This window comes from Sinohyriopsis cumingii, chromosome 5, assembly GCF_028554795.1.
Source record: "Sinohyriopsis cumingii isolate HCF-2022 chromosome 5, ASM2855479v2, whole genome shotgun sequence".
In the NCBI taxonomy this organism is placed as follows: Eukaryota; Metazoa; Mollusca; class Bivalvia; order Unionida; family Unionidae; genus Sinohyriopsis; species Sinohyriopsis cumingii.
The window spans coordinates 79,141,038-79,159,867 of NC_142965.1; the positions used below are offsets into that span (position 1 = coordinate 79,141,038).

The 18,830-nt window shown below is 38.9% G+C and overlaps 1 protein-coding gene across 1 annotated transcript in view; it reads left to right on the forward strand.

The window, feature by feature from the left end:
- The window catches only part of LOC149799562 (uncharacterized), a 74,102-nt gene that overhangs the window by 8,679 nt on the left and 46,593 nt on the right, over nt 1–18,830 (forward strand). The window contains exons 5-6 of the mRNA XM_089958891.1: nt 2,625–2,947; nt 4,360–4,528. Of these exons, the coding sequence (XP_089815017.1) occupies nt 2,625–2,947; nt 4,360–4,528 (492 nt within the window). The remainder of the gene's footprint in view (nt 1–2,624; nt 2,948–4,359; nt 4,529–18,830) is intronic.

An 18,830-nucleotide genomic window follows, 5' to 3' on the forward strand; every position in this document is an offset into this window, starting at 1 on the left:
GTAATTCCATAGCACCAGATAAATTACTGAGTGTAATGTTCATTAAATTTGTACTGAATGATACATTAAGATGTGAGCTTTTAAACATTCTGAAGATTGAAGCAAATTAAACAGCAATAACACGCAAAGTTTGTCCACTTTGACAGCTGGCTTTACGAGAGATGACATATTTTCCATGGTTTTGTTCAATTGATTATAATTTAGTGGGCAATTAAGCAAAAGCCAATATTTGATCAAAAGTTAGTTCAGTCAAATCCTAATCAATCCTTTTTTCTATCATAAACATCAAAGATGATCGCAAAGCAATTTAACGTTGATTCAGTTATGCATATCTAAGAATGATGTCATTGTCCAGTTAGCCATGCCCAGCACCTATTGATTTTTTAAGTTCAATATCATTTGCGGACAAGGTGTAAACAGTAGTCCGGCTGATGTTGATCACTAGCGCATACAATTTGTTATGGACAGCATATGCTCAGTAGGATATTATGCCAGAGGTGAATCAAGGATTATTAAGACATGTTCCGGCTGAAACAGTTTGCATCATAAAAACACACCGGCTGGAACTTTCATGCATTAGAAATAGGTCTAATTTAAATTCTAAGTGTCTAAATCCAAGGGTACATATAATTTGACTTCTGATGAACTTACTTTCATAAAACTAAACAGGTTGCCTTTGATGAGACAAAGAAGCCTGATGATTTTAGGATTAAAGGGTCATATTCACACTTGCCATAACAGATCTTCAGTATGATTTTAATTGTTCTAAAATTAAATTATGTAGTAGTTTTGCTAATGTCGGTTCATTCCTGATTGTTGACTTATTTACACCTTAGTTGTTATCATAAAACTTTTATAATGGCAGACTGACACACTTGGGTCAAGAAAAGTGGACATGGGTTCAAATCATTAACAGTGCAGGTGGAAGTTCAAATATTTTTCAGATACACAGTGTTTTCATTGTGGCATAGTGTGACATTCAATCTGGTTTAAAGAGGATCATACCTTGTTTGGCCTCATAAAAAATGTGGACATGCTTTAACTCTTTACCTCATGCAAGCGTCTTTGGACGCCTCCATTCGCACGGAAGCGCCTTTTGATGCGTCTACTACATTCGCATGGTAGCGCCTTTTGACGCCTGCTGTAAACATCAGCCATTTTGAGCTGGTTTTCATAGCGCTACCTTTGAGGAAACCCCCCCCCCCCATTAGATACTACATGCATTTCTGTGAATGACAATTACGTCAGATCACGTGGTCGCTGTTTATGCACTGGTCGATATCTGCTATTTAAAGTAACTGGGTCGTAATCTCCACTCTCCAAAATGGCGGTCGCAGATTTAATTCAGTACATGCGAAGTTTTCATGATTAGAATCACAACCATGAAAGATTCAATAACTTAGGTAAAGGCTCTGATATTGATGTAGGCAGCAATTAGTTTTTATAAATTATCAAATTCAGATGACTTAGTGATGTAGACGCAGACAAAAAACTTGTAAATTTCGAGTATGGGAAATGGCAGCTATGGTTGGTCACGCGGCCTCACTGACATGACGGTGAACAAGTTCTCTCAAGATTTTAAAGCACATAAAAAATTCTTCCGTGAAAAATAATTACACAGCTATAACAATTGGACTTTACTCTTATATTTTTCCACATATAATAGATGTGTACCAAAAATGTAAAATGGTTACAATTGCTGTTAAACGTAACATACACTACATTGCTTAACAGTTCACAGGCAGGCCTATGCATATGGGGTCGTATAGGTAACAGGTGTTCTGTTTATAGTGTGCTGCACTTTGTAACTGTGTTCTATGAGTTAAAGGGTTAACATTGATTTTTTTTTCATTTCTCAGGGCATTTCTATAATGATCTTTTTTTTTTGGAATATTGATCGCTGAGGATCAAAATAAAGTGAATAATTGGCATATGCATAATATAATTTTCAGACATGACACTTCTAGCTGAAATAGTTGATACCAAATGCCAACATGAGCTTTGTGACTTGTACTTTAGTTAACTGATGCAGCATATATAATACATATAATTTTGTTGGCATGATTATAATTCTGGTCTTCTAAAGCCCATACAGTTATACCATACTCTAGTGCCCATAGGGTGAAATAACTGAGCGTAAAAAGACCTCTCTTAACGAGTTCATGGTGTATTGCAGGATTATCTGAATGTCTTACCAAGATACAGGTAAAGCTAGATTTCCTTACACACCTGGATATCAGTCTATTATTGAAGGCACAACAGTGGCGACTACAGAGAGACTTCAAGCCCCCTGTAATGAGTCAAGAGATCAGATAAAGCAGGCCTATCTGTCCAACATTTTATGATGTCATATTTGTTGGAGCACTTGGAAAAGGCGTGGGTTTATATGTTTGCTGTAACACTTGGGAAAGACTTTCGAGCTTGACTCTGTATGCTTGAACAGATGCTTATGCAAAGCATAGAGCTTTAATGATCCCTGTATTGTTACATGTAAAGCTTGTATGACTTCTGTATTGTAATTGTTACACGTAAATTTGCACATTTTGTATCAGCATTATATTGTTAGATGTTCAGCTCTGTATTGATTCACATTAAAACATGTATTACCCTGACTGTTATTTCAGTCCCATGCTCTCTCACTGAGGAGAGCTGTGCCTGGGAGAAGGCTACCATTTGATGAACTATTGAAGGAACACAAAGAAAGGAAGGAGGCTTTCAACAAAGCCAAGGCTGAATTCAAGATGAAAGCAGCAGCAGCAAAAAAAGAGGCTGCGGCTCTCAAGTCCAACTCTATTTCTGCACTGACACCACTGTCCAAAGTCCATCCCCCTCATGCAAACCAGCTTCACCAGAAAGACAATCGACTCAGCCATTCATTATCAGCTCCACCAACTACCCCCAAACCCTCCATTGTTCAATCCAAATATAACTCTGCTGTCATTGGCAGGTGAGTAATCTCCTGCTGTATATAATTGATACTATTATTTAAAAAAAATAAAACTGAGTGGGGGGAGGGAATGATAATTATTCTGGCACAGAATTATTTCTTGAATCAGGTATTTGATTAATCATTTCAAATTTTCTTTTGACTTCTTTCCTCTCACAAATCCTTTATTTCTATAACATTTGGGAAGGATGTTGTTTCTTCCACTGTTGCCAGACCAATTTACTGTATGCATATCTTAATTTTAACATAATTAAAAAAAAGTACAATTCAGGCCTGAAAGATACTGGCCTATCTTCGGGCCATAATTGTCATTTTCATTTGAAATGGTGTATCATCTTGGTTGAAATAAGTTGGATGGATGGGCATTTTGGTACATTTTAATTGTTTGTCTTTTTGGCTCATGTACGACTATCAAAACAAAGATTTCACTGTTCCAATATGCCCCTGAGCAATGCCATTTATATTAAGTTCATTCATTAAAGTTTTCAAAAGTCACAAATTGTGTACATCATTTGCTGTATTAAACTGAAATGTTGGCTTAATACCAGTAGATGTTGAAAGAGTATATCCTGGTCTGCTAGGTGTTCCCATCTTAAAGGTGTTCAGAGGACATACAAAATGTAATGGAACTGTTTCTATCCAGATCTGTTTGATGTTTCTGTCATCATGCTGTTTGTAAGTTCAGCACCAGATTCCATGGAGTTCCTTTGTTCCTGTTAGGTGTTTTTATCACAGTGATATTCATCATTGAGATGCCAAGTTACATGGAACCCATAGTTTGTATCTTGGTCTACTAGATGTGCCTAGCACAATGATATTCACAGGTTAGACACCAAATTCCATGGATGCCATAGTTTCTATCTTGACCAGCTAGATGTTTCTATGATAATTTTGGATGCCACATTTTATGAAACTGTTTTTTTAAAATAAAAACTTTGATGCCATGTCTTCCTCTAGCAGTGCTTTCACAGGTGAGATGCCAAATTCTGTGGAACCTTTAGAATCATGTTCAAAGGTGAGCCATTAAATTCCATGGAAGACTTAATGGGAGATTTGGCACATTGGGAGAATATATTGTATATACTCTCTTATAAGTTGAGTCTGACTACAAACATCAAAGATCTTGATCTGCCATAGTGTAATGTGCAAGCAGATCAGGATTTATTTGTTTGTTCTATTGATTACTTCCAACAAACTGCAGAGACCTAGATCTGCTGGCTCATTATGAGATGAGAGGTCTGGGTTTGTGCAGTTTGCAGTTGGGCTTATCTTATAAGTCCATATATGGTAGATGGTTTCAGGTGCCAAAATGTTGATTGAGAACCCAATACACAGGATTTGCTCATGTTGCCATTGTATTTGAAATGTTGGTCTAGCTGGGTTTCATGTTGAATTCTGGTTTTGAACTTCAGGTCCAACATTGGTTCTCTGCAGTTCCAAATAGCCTCGCTGAGCAAGCAGGATGTGAAAACTGAACCACCAGATATTAAACCACAGTTAGAAGATATGGAGACGGATCATCAAGATGACACTTCTGAACGTGACGACACATTTACATATCATCATCCACGACCAGCAGCTGTAAGTAGTGGAACCTTGTAATTCTGTCTTGCTGGCCTTCCTTGTTACTGAGTCAGGTTATAATTAATTTATAGAGTTAAGCCTTTTCATTATTTTTTTGAAGTAGCTGGTTTAAATTCAGAGGTACTTGGACTGCTGTATTTTTTTTTTTTTTTTACAATTTGTAAAAGTATAAGGTTATTAAGCCACCCAGCTGCTGATGAGAACATTGAGAATACAGTTAGAGTATAACCTATCTTGAAAGACCACCTTTTTTGCCAAAAAATTAAGGTCTCTTAAGACAAGTGGACTCTCTTAGCAGGTCACAATGCTACATAATAAATTTGTGCATTGAGAATGTGGTCTCTCAAGACAGGTGGTCTCTCATAGCAGTGGTCTTACAAGACCGGTTTTACTGTACTGAAACTGGTTTTGAAAGATTTTCTTTTGGCCAGCAAAAGAGTGTTTTTGAAAGAGAGGTGGTGTGTCAATACAGATAAACACATTATATGAAAAAAAGTATCCTTATGTGACAGATCTGGTAATAAATGAAGATCGGTTTTCAAAACTGGTTTTTCAAATCCTGAGTAACATTTGTTTTAACATTGAGTCAGTATGTTTTAACATAATGGTCATGTTAAATTGTAGCTTGACAAACTCTTCCTTTGGGATGGGTTGAAATCATTTGGTTCAAAACATCACATTAAGTACATAGAGTTTCGCTTTTTAGTACAACCACTCCTGTGATCTAGTATTTAGAGCGTCTGCCTTGGTTGTGGGAGGTTGTGGGTTTGATCCCTGGCCAAGTCATACCAAAGACTTGTAAAATGGTTCTAACAGCTGCCATGCTAGGCGCTCAGCATTATGAGGGTAGTGTTAAGATTGGTTGGCCTGGTGTCAGGATAATGTGACTGGGTGGGACATCATGCTACATGTATATGGCATGATGCCTGTGTTAGACATCACTATAAACTGCCACACTGCAGACATCATAGCAATATGACTGAATTTTTTTTAAAGCTACAATAAAAATCCAAATCTCATACACACACACACACACACACACTTTTCAGTACATTCCTTGATCACATGAACATTAAGAATATAAGTCTACTTACCTTCTGAATTGAGCCCTACTAAAAGACAAAAATCCGTCTTTTCTGTGTATATCATATAAGCAATGGGCAATAATTTTTGCCTATTACCACCCCTTGCTACCACTAGGTGTCGCCAGTTTTTAAGCATTGTTTGCTTACAACAGCATTGTATGAGACACCTACCATCAGTCAAAGACAAATCTGTTACATTTGAAACATCCATACAGGAATTTTGATGTGTTGTGATGTGATTTGGATTTTTAACGTAGCTTTAACAATTTTTCATTTATATCGCTACAGTGTCTGCAGTGTGGCAGTTTATAGTGATGTCTAGCATTGGGGCATCATGCTGCAGACATGTAGCATGATGTCCCGCCCAGTCACATTATCCTGACACTGGGCCAACCAGTCCTAACACTAACCTCTTAATGCTGAGCGCCAAGTGAGGCAGATGTTAGTACCATTTTTGTAAGTCTTTGGTATGACTTGGCCGGGGATCAAACCCACAACCTCCTGCATCCAAAGCAGACGCTCTAACCACTAGACCACCGGAGCGGTACAGGATTTTGAATTTGTTTTGATTAATATTCAATCCTAAACAGGTGGTAAATATTATTTTTTAAATTTTGTAAATATTTTATGAAGTTTTTCACTTTCTTGGACCTAGTCAGTTTTGGACAACATGTTATAAGTCACTTATCTTTGCATGGTATTCATGGTTTTGCACACACTGTCTGTTGCTTGATAGCAGTGGATGTTTTAGTGAGTTGTTATGATGCTGCATCTCAATCTTGTATGTTTCTCACGTGTCCCCATCATACAGATCGTCAAACTCTAAGAGTCCATTTCCAACAGGACTTTGATTTTAGTGTGAGAGTCCCTGCAGCTCCTTGGGTTTTTCATCGTGGCAGCAGATTTTGAACCTGATGGGCACCTTTATATTCACCCATTACAATGACCCTGCTGGCTTAATTGCGCCTTTTTTCCAGTCCATTTCATCGAAAGGTCAATATCATGAATGAGGTATGATCAGTCCTGTATCAGTGGCACAACCATGGTTGATTCAAGACAGGAATTCCTCTGGAAAAGCCACAGCAGGAAGTACATTTGGTTGGGAAGCCCACTTGTTGCCAGATTTCAATAACAATCAGCAGCAAATGAGGACTGGGGCAACTGCAGCTTCACAGTAGCCTTGAAATGAATGCTAACAGATATAGACAGACTGACTGCAATAAGTAAGACAGATACATATTTGTGACTTAAATGGTGGTCACCAAATCACCCCACCTATGAATTCTGGTTTGGCAGTTTCTTTTTGGTGCTGCTAAGTTAACTTAGATCTGAGTACATATCAAACCCATTCCTGGCAGACTCAGTGTCATGGCCAACATTCTCCCCGAAGAGGTTCAGGTTATTTGTACAAAAGGGTCCCTTCATCCATTTTTTTAATTTTTTTATTGGTTGTTCGATTTGGTTGCAATAACGTGGAATCACAAGTAGCAACCTTTGTCTTGCTGAAAATAATACACACGGTGAGAGGTAAGAATTGCAATGTAATTCTGGTAGTCCCTCTCAGATGGGTCAGTCCTGACTTGGTGATCTACTTGATCTAGCAATAAATTTAGCTCTGCAGAGACAAAACTTGAATCAGGTAGGTCCTGTGGCTGTAGCCCAAACTGTCACCAGGTCCAAAATAACCAATAAAGTCTCTTAGCTTTGCTGGATTTGCCAGTGAATTTTGATGGTTTCAGTAATCATCATCTTGATCTGATAGAGAGTTAACAGTTCACATGACCAGATGCTGTGTTGCTTGAAGTAGGAGAGTGGGTTATCGTTTACAGAGGGAATTCAGTTTTTCTTTCCATATAGGATACCCAAGTTATGGGTAGGATGCTTAGCATTTGATCCTCCTATGACCTAAGGCACTAATGTTAATGTGATCCAGGAATGCATTCAACAGATAACACAAATTTGTCTAGTAAATTATGTTTCTCCAAGAATACATTTCCAGTCACATGTACTTAGAGGACCCTCTCATCAGTCCTTAATATGCCGTTGTATCAGTATTGTTTGAGTAGGCATAAAGCTGTATCTGCAGGGTTTAAGTGGGCATAAAGCTGTATCAGCCATGTTTAAGGTGAATATAAAGTTGTATCAGCAGTGTTTTAAGTGGGCATAAAGCTGTATCATAAGCGTTTAAGGGGATATAATGCTGCTTCAGCAGTGTTTAAGTGGGCATAAAGCTGTATTTGCAGTGTTTAAGTGCATAAAGGTGTATCAGCAGTGATTAAGTGGACATAAAGCTTATCTGCAGTGTTTAAGTGCATAAAGCTGTATCAGCAGTGTTTAAAGGGATATAATGCTGCATCAGCAGTGATTAAACCGATTCGGCCCCGATCCCGTCTGTAGGCGTGATGAGGCTGTACCCTACTTCAAAGCCCTGCAGCATCAAGGCCATTTAAGATAGACCAACGTGGATGGTATTAAAAAATAGCAGACAGATATAGCTCTAAAATGATATCAAATAATCTGGAAGTTCTGGTTGCACTACAAAATACAGTTAGAAAAAGCTCATTTTTTGGACCCGTTTTTTTTCCACCCAAAATTCGCTCGAGATCGGAATGCGATTTTGTGTCCGGATTTTAGACCTTTTGGCCTCAGATCTAAGGCATACTGGTCTTAACTGCACAGAGACAGGTGAACCTTTGCAAAAACTAGGATAAGGTGGGTATTTGGAATAAATTGCGGTCTCCATACGAAAATGATGGGTCTATTAAGTAAAAAAACCAAAAAAACAAAAGAACTCCAACTTTTACCCTTCTGCTCATGCGCAAGCAAAGTAACCAATAGAAATTGATGTTTCTAATACAACTAGGCATTATTCTCATGGATAATCCGTTGAAAACCGCTGTATTACGATGTATTCAGAAATAGCACCCCAAATCTCGTTCCTACGCACATTTCAGGCAAAAACGACAAAAACCTCTGGGGCCGGATGAGTTAAGTGGACATAAAACTGTATCTGCAGTGTTTAAGTGCATAAAGCTGTATCAGCAGTGATTAAGTGGACATAAAGCTTATCTGCAGTGTTTAAGTGCATAAAGCTGTATCAGCAGTGTTTAAAGGGATATAAAGCTGTAATAGCAGTGATTAAGTGGACATAAAGCTGTATCTGCAGTGTTTAAGTGGGCATAACAGCTCTATCAGCCGTGTTCAGGGTGAGCATAAAGCTGTATCAGCCATGTTTAAATAAAGCTGTATCAGCAGTGTTTGAATGGACATAAAGTGGTATCATCCTTGTCAAAGTGTACATAAGCTGTATCAACAATGCCAGGTTGGACATAAAGCTACATCATTAGCATCAGAGTGGACATAAATCAGTATGAGCAGTGTCTGATTGGACATAAATCTGTATCAGCAGTATCAGAGTGGACATAAATCTGTATCAGCAGTATCTGAGTGGACATAAATCTGTATCAGCAGTATCTGAGTGGACATGAAGCTGTATCAGCAGTATCAGAGTGGACATAAAGCTGTATAAGCTTTATCAGAGTGGACATAAAGCTGTATCATTAGCATCAGAGTGGACATAAATCTGTATCAGCAGTATCAGAGAGGACATAAAGCTTCATCAGCAGTATCAGAGTGGACATAAAGCCTTATCAGCAGTATCTGAGTGGACATGAAGCTTTATCAGCAGTGACTGAGTGGACATGAAGCTTAATCAGCAGTATCAGAGTGGACATAAAGCTGTATCAGCAGTATCTGAGTGGACATGAAGCTTAATCAGCAGTATCTGAGTGGACATAAAGCTTCATCAGCAGTATCAGAGTGGACATAAAGCCTTATCAGCAGTATCTGAGTGGACATGAAGCTTTATCAGCAGTGACTGAGTGGACATGAAGCTTAATCAGCAGTATCAGAGTGGACATAAAGCTGTATTAGCAGTATCTGAGTGGACATGAAGCTTTATCAGCAGTATCAGAGTGGACATAAAGCTTTATCAGCAGTATCAGAGTGGACATAAAGCTTTATCAGCAGTATCAGAGTGGACATAAAGCTGTATCAGCAGTATCTGAGTGGACATGAAGCTTTATCAGCAGTATCTGAGTGGACATGAAGCTTTATCAGCAGTATCAGAGTGGACATAAAGCTTTATCAGCAGTATCAGAGTGGACATAAAGCTGTATCAGCAGTATCAGAGTGGACTTAAAGCTTTATCAGCAGTATCTGAGTGGACATGAAGCTTTATCAGCAGTATCTGAGTGGACATAAAGCTTTATCAGCAGTATCTGAGTGGACATAAAGCTTTATCAGCAGTATCTGAGTGGACATGAAGCTTTATCAGCAGTATCAGAGTGGACATAAAGCTTTATCAGCAGTATGTGAGTGGACATAAAGCTGTATCAGCAGTATCAGAGTGGACATAAAGCTGTATCAGCAGTATCAGAGTGGACATAAAGCTTTATCAGCAGTATCTGAGTGGACATGAAGCTTTATCAGCAGTATCTGAGTGGACATAAAGCTTTATCAGCAGTATCAGAGTGGACATAAAGCTGTATCAGCAGTATCAGAGTGGACTTAAAGCTTTATCAGCAGTATCAGAGTGGACATAAAGCTTTATCAGCAGTATCTGAGTGGACATGAAGCTTTATCAGCAGTATCAGAGTGGACATAAAGCTTTATCAGCAGTATCTGAGTGGACATGAAGCTTTATCAGCAGTATCTGAGTGGACATAAAGCTTTATCAGCAGTATCAGAGTGGACATAAAGCTGTATCAGCAGTATCAGAGTGGACATAAAGCTGTATCAGCAGTATCAGAGTGGACATAAAGCTGTATCAGCAGTATCAGAGTGGACTTAAAGCTTTATCAGCAGTATCAGAGTGGACATAAAGCTTTATCAGCAGTATCTGAGTGGACATGAAGCTTTATCAGCAGTATCAGAGTGGACATAAAGCTTTATCAGCAGTATCTGAGTGGACATAAAGCTTTATCAGCAGTATCTGAGTGGACATAAAGCTTTATCAGCAGTATCTGAGTGGACATGAAGCTTTATCAGCAGTATCAGAGTGGACATAAAGCTTTATCAGCAGTATCTGAGTGGACATGAAGCTTTATCAGCAGTATCTGAGTGGACATAAAGCTTTATCAGCAGTATCAGAGTGGACATAAAGCTGTATCAGCAGTATCAGAGTGGACATAAAGCTGTATCAGCAGTATCAGAGTGGACTTAAAGCTTTATCAGCAGTATCTGAGTGGACATAAAGCTTTATCAGCAGTATCTGAGTGGACATCAAGCTTTATCAGCAGTATCAGAGTGGACATAAAGCTGTATCAGCAGTATCAGAGTGGACTTAAAGCTTTATCAGCAGTATCTGAGTGGACATGAAGCTTTATCAGCAGTATCTGAGTGGACATAAAGCTTTATCAGCAGTATCTGAGTGGACATCAAGCTTTATCAGCAGTATCAGAGTGGACATAAAGCTGTATCAGCAGTATCAGAGTGGACTTAAAGCTTTATCAGCAGTATCTGAGTGGACATGAAGCTTTATCAGCAGTATCTGAGTGGACATAAAGCTTTATCAGCAGTATCTGAGTGGACATCAAGCTTTATCAGCAGTATCAGAGTGGACATAAAGCTGTATCAGCAGTATCAGAGTGGACATAAAGCTTTATCAGCAGTATCTGAGTGGACATGAAGCTTTATCAGCAGTATCTGAGTGGACATAAAGCTTTATCAGCAGTATCTGAGTGGACATAAAGCTTTATCAGCAGTATCTGAGTGGACATGAAGCTTTATCAGCAGTATCAGAGTGGACATGAAGCTTTATCAGCAGTATCTGAGTGGACATCAAGCTTTATCAGCAGTATCTGAGTGGACATAAAGCTTTATCAGCAGTATCTGAGTGGACATAAAGCTTTATCAGCAGTATCTGAGTGGACATGAAGCTTTATCAGCAGTATCTGAGTGGACATGAAGCTTTATCAGCAGTATCTGAGTGGAGATGAAGCTTTATCAGCAGTATCTGAGTGGACATAAAGCTTTATCAGCAGTATCAGAGTGGACATAAAGCTGTATCAGCAGTATCAGAGTGGACATAAAGCTGTATCAGCAGTATCAGAGTGGACTTAAAGCTTTATCAGCAGTATCTGAGTGGACATAAAGCTTTATCAGCAGTATCTGAGTGGACATCAAGCTTTATCAGCAGTATCAGAGTGGACATAAAGCTGTATCAGCAGTATCAGAGTGGACTTAAAGCTTTATCAGCAGTATCTGAGTGGACATGAAGCTTTATCAGCAGTATCTGAGTGGACATAAAGCTTTATCAGCAGTATCTGAGTGGACATCAAGCTTTATCAGCAGTATCAGAGTGGACATAAAGCTGTATCAGCAGTATCAGAGTGGACTTAAAGCTTTATCAGCAGTATCTGAGTGGACATGAAGCTTTATCAGCAGTATCTGAGTGGACATAAAGCTTTATCAGCAGTATCTGAGTGGACATCAAGCTTTATCAGCAGTATCAGAGTGGACATAAAGCTGTATCAGCAGTATCAGAGTGGACATGAAGCTTTATCAGCAGTATCTGAGTGGACATAAAGCTTTATCAGCAGTATCTGAGTGGACATAAAGCTTTATCAGCAGTATCTGAGTGGACATGAAGCTTTATCAGCAGTATCAGAGTGGACATGAAGCTTTATCAGCAGTATCTGAGTGGACATCAAGCTTTATCAGCAGTATCTGAGTGGACATAAAGCTTTATCAGCAGTATCTGAGTGGACATAAAGCTTTATCAGCAGTATCTGAGTGGACATAAAGCTTTATCAGCAGTATCTGAGTGGACATGAAGCTTTATCAGCAGTATCTGAGTGGACATGAAGCTTTATCAGCAGTATCTGAGTGGACATAAAGCTTTATCAGCAGTATCTGAGTGGACATGAAGCTTTATCAGCAGTATCTGAGTGGACATAAAGCTTTATCAGCAGTATCTGAGTGGACATGAAGCTTTATCAGCAGTATCTGAGTGGACATGAAGCTTTATCAGCAGTATCTGAGTGGACATGAAGCTTTATCAGCAGTATCAGAGTGGACATAAAGCTTTATCAGCAGTATCTAAGGGGACATGAAGCTTTATCAGCAGTGCCTTTGTGGACATGAAGCTTTATCAGCAGTGCCTTTGTGGACATGAAGCTTTATCAGCAGTGCCTTTGTGGATATGAAGCTTTATCAGCAGTGCCTTTGTGGACATGAAGCTTTATCAGCAGTGCCTGAGTCGACATAAAGCTTTATCAGCAGTATCAGAGTGGACATAAAGCTGTATCAGCAGTATCAGAGTGGACATAAAGCTGTATCAGCAGTATCTGAGTGGACATAAAGCTGTATCAGCAGTGCCTGAGTCGACATAAAGCTTTATCAGCAGTACCAGAGTGGACATAAAGCTGTATCAGCAGTATCTGAGTGGACATGAAGCTTTATCAGCAGTGCCTGAGTCGACATAAAGCTTTATCAGCAGTATCTGAGTGGACATGAAGCTTTATCAGCAGTATCTGAGTGGACATGAAGCTTTATCAGCAGTGCCTGAGTCGACATGAAGCTTTATCAGCAGTATCTGAGTGGACATGAAGCTTTATCAGCAGTACCAGAGTGGACATAAAGCTGTATCAGCAGTATCTGAGTGGACATAAAGCTTTATCAGCAGTATCTGAGTGGACATGAAGCTTTATCAGCAGTATCAGAGTGGACATAAAGCTGTATCAGCAGTATCAGAGTGGACTTAAAGCTGTATCAGCAGTATCTGAGTGGACATAAAGCTTTATCAGCAGTATCTGAGTGGACATGAAGCTTTATCAGCAGTGCCTTTGTGGACATGAAGCTTTATCAGCAGTATCTGAGTGGACATGAAGCTTTATCAGCAGTATCTGAGTGGACATGAAGCTTTATCAGCAGTATCTGAGTGGACATAAAGCTTTATCAGCAGTGCCTTTGTGGACATGAAGCTTTATCAGCAGTATCTGAGTGGACATGAAGCTTTATCAGCAGTGCCTTTGTGGACATGAAGCTTTATCAGCAGTATCAGAGTGGACATGAAGCTTTATCAGCAGTATCAGAGTGGACATAAAGCTTTATCAGCAGTATCTAAGGGGACATGAAGCCTTATCAGCAGTGCCTTTGTGGACATGAAGCTTTATCAGCAGTGCCTTTGTGGACATGAAGCTTTATCAGCAGTGCCTTTGTGGATATGAAGATTTATCAGCAGTACCTTTGTGGACATGAAGCTTTATCAGCAGTGCCTGAGTCGACATAAAGCTTTATCAGCAGTATCAGAGTGGACATAAAGCTGTATCAGCAGTATCTGAGTGGACATGAAGCTTTATCAGCAGTGACTGAGTGGACATGAAGCTTAATCAGCAGTATCAGAGTGGACATAAAGCTGTATCAGCAGTATCTGAGTGGACATAAAGCTGTATCAGCAGTGACTGAGTGGACATGAAGCTTAATCAGCAGTATCAGAGTGGACATAAAGCTGTATCAGCAGTATCTGAGTGGACATGAAGCTTTATCAGCAGTATCTGAGTGGACATGAAGCTTTATCAGCAGTATCAGAGTGGACATAAGGCTGTATCAGCAGTATCAGAGTGGACATGAAGCTTTATCGGCAGTATCAGAGTGGACATAAAGCTTTATCAGCAGTATCATAGTGGACATAAAGCTTTATCAGCAGTATCAGAGTGGACATAAAGCTGTATCAGCAGTATCTGAGTGGACATGAAGCTTTATCAGCAGTATCTGAGTGGACATGAAGCTTTATCAGCAGTATCAGAGTGGACATAAAGCTGTATCAGCAGTGCCTGAGTCGACATAAAGCTGTATCAGCAGTATCTGAGTGGACATGAAGCTTTATCAGCAGTGCCTGAGTCGACATAAAGCTTTATCAGCAGTATCAGAGTGGACATAAAGCTGTATCAGCAGTATCTGAGTGGACATGAAGCTTTATCAGCAGTGTCTGAGTGGACATGAAGCTTTATCAGCAGTGCCTGAGTCGACATAAAAGCTTTATCAGCAGTGCCTTTGTGGACATGAAGCTTTATCAGCAGTACCAGAGTGGACATAAAGCTGTATCAGCAGTATCTGAGTGGACATAAAGCTTTATCAGCAGTATCAGAGTGGACATGAAGCTTTATCAGCAGTGCCTTTGTGGACATGAAGCTTTATCAGCAGTGTCTGAGTGGACATGAAGCTTTATCAGCAGTGCCTGAGTCGACATAAAAGCTTTATCAGCAGTGCCTTTGTGGACATGAAGCTTTATCAGCAGTACCAGAGTGGACATAAAGCTGTATCAGCAGTATCTGAGTGGACATAAAGCTTTATCAGCAGTATCAGAGTGGACATGAAGCTTTATCAGCAGTGCCTTTGTGGACATGAAGCTTTATCAGCAGTATCTAAGTGGACATGAAGCTTTATCAGCAGTATCAGAGTGGACATGAAGCTTTATCAGCAGTGCCTTTGTGGACATGAAGCTTTATCAGCAGTATCTAAGTGGACATAAAGCTTTATCAGCAGTGTCTGAGTGGACATGAAGCTTTATCAGCAGTGCCTTTGTGGACATGAAGCTTTATCAGCAGTATCAGAGTGGACATGAAGCTTTATCAGCAGTGTCTGAGTGGACATGAAGCTTTATCAGCAGTGCCTGAGTCGACATAAAAGCTGTATCATCAGTGTTCAAGTGGAAATTAAGCTGTATCAGCAGTGTTTGAGTAGACGTAAAGTTGTTTTCAACCAGTGCAGCTTATTGATCTTTGGGGAACTCTGATGATATGGTCATGAATGTCCATCTAATAACAGCTTGGTTTTTGTTCAGTAAATGAGTTTTCATATAGTCCTACCGTCATCAAACTTTAAAGGTGGGTTGCCCTGTTTAATCAATGTTTGATAGTATAGTCAATGACATTTCTGCAGAGGCCAACTAGGCACATGCTGGGGAAGCAAAATTCTGTTGGCATTTTTAGTTATTTAAAAAAGACTGCTAAAGTGAATTAAAATATATAGTGAACACAGCACTAACTTGCATTTGTTGAAACTCAGATTGATATTTTGGGATGCTTCTTTTGAAGTTGCCCTTCACCTCCTTGCTGTTGCACAGGGGCAGCACTTCTGAATTGGTCCTAGGGGTGGCAAAACCCCAGATACATTGCTGAGTGTAGGAGAGGGACCAAAGTTAAGAAAAAGCTGAAAATATTGTGATTTTAGCATTATTTTAGTTAAAATTCCAGATAAAACTTTTTTGGAATATGTGCTTGAGTTACTTGCTCAGAAAGTTGAGAATATGGGATATGGAGTGATATAATAGTAGGATTTGAACTTGTACCTTCTGGGCATGAGTTGGACATGGGCCAACATAGCTTTGACATGCTAACTACTGTGCCACTGTGTAGCTTTGACAAAAAATTACTATACCTATAGGCCGGCAAATACGGTAAGCTCTTTGCATTATAACTTGAACTCTTCTATATACCTTCACAAAAGACTTCACAGGCAGGTTGCCATTGATCAGGCAAGTAAGCCTGATGATTTGAGAATTAAAAAGGATCAAGATCTGTCTAGGTCACCCTGACCCTTAACAAGACAGTTGTGAGCATATAATGTACTGTTTTGTTTTGATTCTTGTTCATGTAAAATTTTGAGTTTTGTGCTGAACAATTTTGAGAATGCGGTGCCAGGATTGCTGTCAAGGAAATTTAGCATAAATATTCTACAACAGGCATGTGCAGTTTCCTCAAGGGTGTGAGCTGGATAGAAATTTTTTAAGTCACTTTGCATAATATAAATGTAACCGGATAAAACCAGATCTAAGGCCAGATGGGGGGCCTTAGGTTGCAAATACCTGTTAGATAATTATGTTTATGAAAGGTAATTATAAAATTGAGTAGGATGTTAGATGGGATGAAATCATAATGCAGTTGCCTTGTTAACTATTAAGGGATCAGTTTGGTCATTGTGAAATATAAATTGCTGTTTGCTTTCATATATCCAGTATTAGTTTGTAAAGGAATCACTTATTTGTAGATAATACATCTCTTCAGTGATATCTATTTTTTGTGTGTGCCTGCCTTTTGGCAGCCACCTGTGCATGAGTAAATTGATACCAATTACCAATATACACTTGCTTATAAGATGAGCCCAACTGCAGACTGCACAGACCCTGAGCCGCCATTGCATAATGCACCAGCAGAGCTATGTCTCTGCAGTTTGTTAACAATGATCAGTAGAAAAAACATCAGGGATCCTGGTCTGCAGGTGCATTATGCTATGGCAGATCAGGATCATTGATGTTTTGCAGTTTGACTCAACTTATGATTAGTATAAAATGTGGGTAGTCATGTTAAAGAAGCTGAAATTACAGTGACATCTCACAGTACATAATACTAATACAAGCACAGGTTGCTAGGAATTGCATGAAGAAATAAGTAATATACCGTATTTACCCTATATGTTGGGACACCATGTATATTGGGACACTATAAATTAATTTTAAAAGTAATTTTTTTGTGCACTGTATGTTCTGGGACACATCATGTTTGTCGAGTCGTAAGTTGTGGGACACCTTTTAAATTATTTAAAATTTACATGTCAAAAAAAAATATAAAACTGTGTATTTGAGATAAAACTCTTTAATCCACTGCAGCAGCATCTCATCAACACAACCCTTCTCCTGCACACGTACGATCCATTCTTTTGGTCATGAATATTTTTTTTAGCTTTCTCATACCGTGAAAAATTGTTAGAGGCAACACATCACCTGAAGCAGAAACTGCAAGGACAAAAGTCAGATTTTTTCAGATCTGCACTAGTCTTGCTAATTCTCACACTTTTGACATCCATATTATCGTCAGTCCATCCAGGAATGCGATCAAAGTACACTAGAGTTTCATCCATGTTAATGATAATATTGTCTGTGAAATGATCTGTTTCTCTTCTGGCCTTAACGAATTCATCACGTGATTCTATTTACTCCAAATCTAAGTGATGCTGGGTCATCGATGTTTGTGTACAAAGCACTATATTGTGTAACTTTAAAAAACTGTTCCATTGTTTTACTTTTTTTTTTTAATTTCATGAATAATGGTGAAAAGGTGCCAAAGTTAGCTTCCATATCTTGGCCTTCTTTGTATATTCAAAACTAAGAAAGTAAAAATAGGCACACTTAAAAGAATCCATAGGCGGCTTCCGATGTCAGCTTGCTTTGCAATAAAATAACCTTTGTATTGATATCCTTTAAAAAAATTCTGGCTTTAGAGTCCAAAGTCGGTTTCCAAGGTCAGCTTGCTTTGTAATAAAAATAACCTTTTTCTTTGATGTCCTATTGGTAAGTTCAAAGAAGAAGTTTACCGCTGGCTGCCAGTTGTGTTTATTTACCACCAGGGCTGCTATGTACTTGGCATCTGTAGTAATAATTAATACAAAGGTGCACTGATGTCTGCGGGTAAATAGTAATGATACTTTTGTAACCTGCGCTGGCGAAAAGATTGTCACTTGCACTCAAGTGAATGTGTTTTCAAATAATGAATTTTATTTGTGAGATACTGTCATACGGTAGACCTGGATATAATTCAGTCTTGGCTATTTTGCACCTAACACTGTGTCATGGGTGAATGGCAGTTGTCTTCAATAAATCGGTTGATTATTTCCCTCTTGTTTGCAAAATTGTTTGCTTTTCTTCTGGCCTTCACGAATTCATCACATGATTTTATTGTCTCCAAATATTCTGGATGATGCTGGGTCATCGACATCTGTGCACAAAGCACTATATTGTGTCAGTTTTAAAATTTGTTCCATTGTTTCAATTTATTTTCAAACCTCCAGTGATTACAGGTGAAAAGGAACTTATTGTTTGTTTCCATATCTCAGGCGTCTTTGTATATTCCAAAAAAATTTTTTAAAAATTGGCTCACTTTACAGAATCCATAGTCAGCTTCCGGTGTCGGCTTGCTTTGCAATAAAATAACCTTTGTGTTGATATCCTTTCGAAAAAAAGTAACCAAAGTCGGCTTCTGAGATCATCTTGCTTTGTAATAAAAATAACATTTTTGTCTTTGATGTACTGTTGATAGGTTCAAAGAAGGAGTTAACTGCTCGCTGCCAGTCATGTTTATTCACCACCAGGCTTTTATGTGCTTGGTATCTGTTGTTACAACTAATACAAAGAAACATTGATGTCTGCGGGTAAA